General features: G+C 56.1%; 1 protein-coding gene across 1 annotated transcript; it reads right to left on the bottom strand.

Annotated features, from left to right (window-relative positions):
• Positions 1-271: 271 nt before the first annotated feature.
• On the bottom strand, positions 272-1,038 carry TGME49_234060 (hypothetical protein; the record flags this gene model as incomplete). The annotated part of the gene is made up of 1 exon (XM_018780386.1): positions 272-1,038. The coding sequence occupies exon 1, from the start codon at positions 983-985 to the stop codon at positions 272-274; it is 714 nt and encodes a 237-aa protein (XP_018634745.1). The 5' UTR covers positions 986-1,038.
• Between the last annotated feature and the right edge of the window lie 113 nt (positions 1,039-1,151).

Below are 1,151 nucleotides of genomic sequence, written 5' to 3'. Positions count from 1 at the left end.
CACCATTCGTGGAATCTGTGTGCGAGCCAGCGACGTGTGCGTATGAGCCAGATCCAGTCATCGACAAGCTACCAATAGACTTGGAGGAACCAACAGAGCTGTTGCAATAATGCGATTAACCTGTGTAGAGCTCGGCAGTTTCCGAAGCAGCATGTCACCAACACAGACGTCGTTGCTCATATGGCAAGCAACGCATGAAGACACAGTCGATGTCGGAATACCTGTCTAAAAAATTTGGAACCTGTTCCACCACCAACACATCACGCATGCTCTATGCCGGATTCACCTTCGACTCAGTGTGGTCTTTCGGAGTGGGACGCGGGGGTTTGGAGGGAGGATAGAAAGGAGGGTAGGGCATCATCGGAGGGTAGGGCATCATGGGGGGGTAGGGCATCATGGGGGGGTAGGGCATCATGGGAGGGTAGGGCATCATGGGAGGGTAAGGCTTCATTGGCGGGTGAGGGTGGTGTGGGCGGTTGTCCTCAGAAGAGAAGCTGTGTTCTTCGGAGGAGCTGGACGGACGAGGAGGGTGCGGGTGGTGGGGCGGGTGAGGATGGTGCGGAGGGTGAGGGTGGTGGGGAGGGCGGGGGTGGTGGGGAGGACGAGGCGGACGGTCGTTGCCTTCTTCGGAGCTGTCAGAGGAGCTGTCAGAGGAGCTGTCGGAGGAGCTGTCGGAGTAGGATTCAGAGGAATGCGGGTGATGGTGATGATGATGATGATGGTGGTGAGGCGGCTGGGATGGCGGTGGAACATAGGCGCCATAGTTGTACATGTACTTCCTGTACATCAGGTCGCACATGACATCAAACCAGCCTGCGAAGAGTGAGACGAAGCGTGGATCGACCTTCGGATCCTCCTCCGCGATGGTGACGGCACTGTCGGAATCCTTCTGCAGGAAGGTCGTCTCTTGGTCCGCTGCCAGGGCGGGAGCTGCCAAAGCAGCTGCCACACCAAAGGCCAGCATGCACTTGCGAAGTCCCATCATCTTGACGTCCACACAACAAGAGAGAGAAGGGTGTTTAAGGGTTCAACGCGGCGAATGCGGATGCTAATGTTACGCTGTCAGTACGTCCTGTTGTTTGCCTTGTTACCTGTTTCCCCTTTACTGGACATGCCTCTGCGTAGAAGAGAAGAGGCAAAAGAAACATATC

The sequence above is a fragment of the Toxoplasma gondii genome, assembly GCF_000006565.2.
Source record: "Toxoplasma gondii ME49 unplaced genomic scaffold asmbl.1154, whole genome shotgun sequence".
NCBI classification, from domain to species: Eukaryota; Apicomplexa; class Conoidasida; order Eucoccidiorida; family Sarcocystidae; genus Toxoplasma; species Toxoplasma gondii.
The sequence above is the reverse complement of the archived record's forward strand: the minus strand, read 5'-3'. Positions and strand labels throughout refer to the sequence as shown.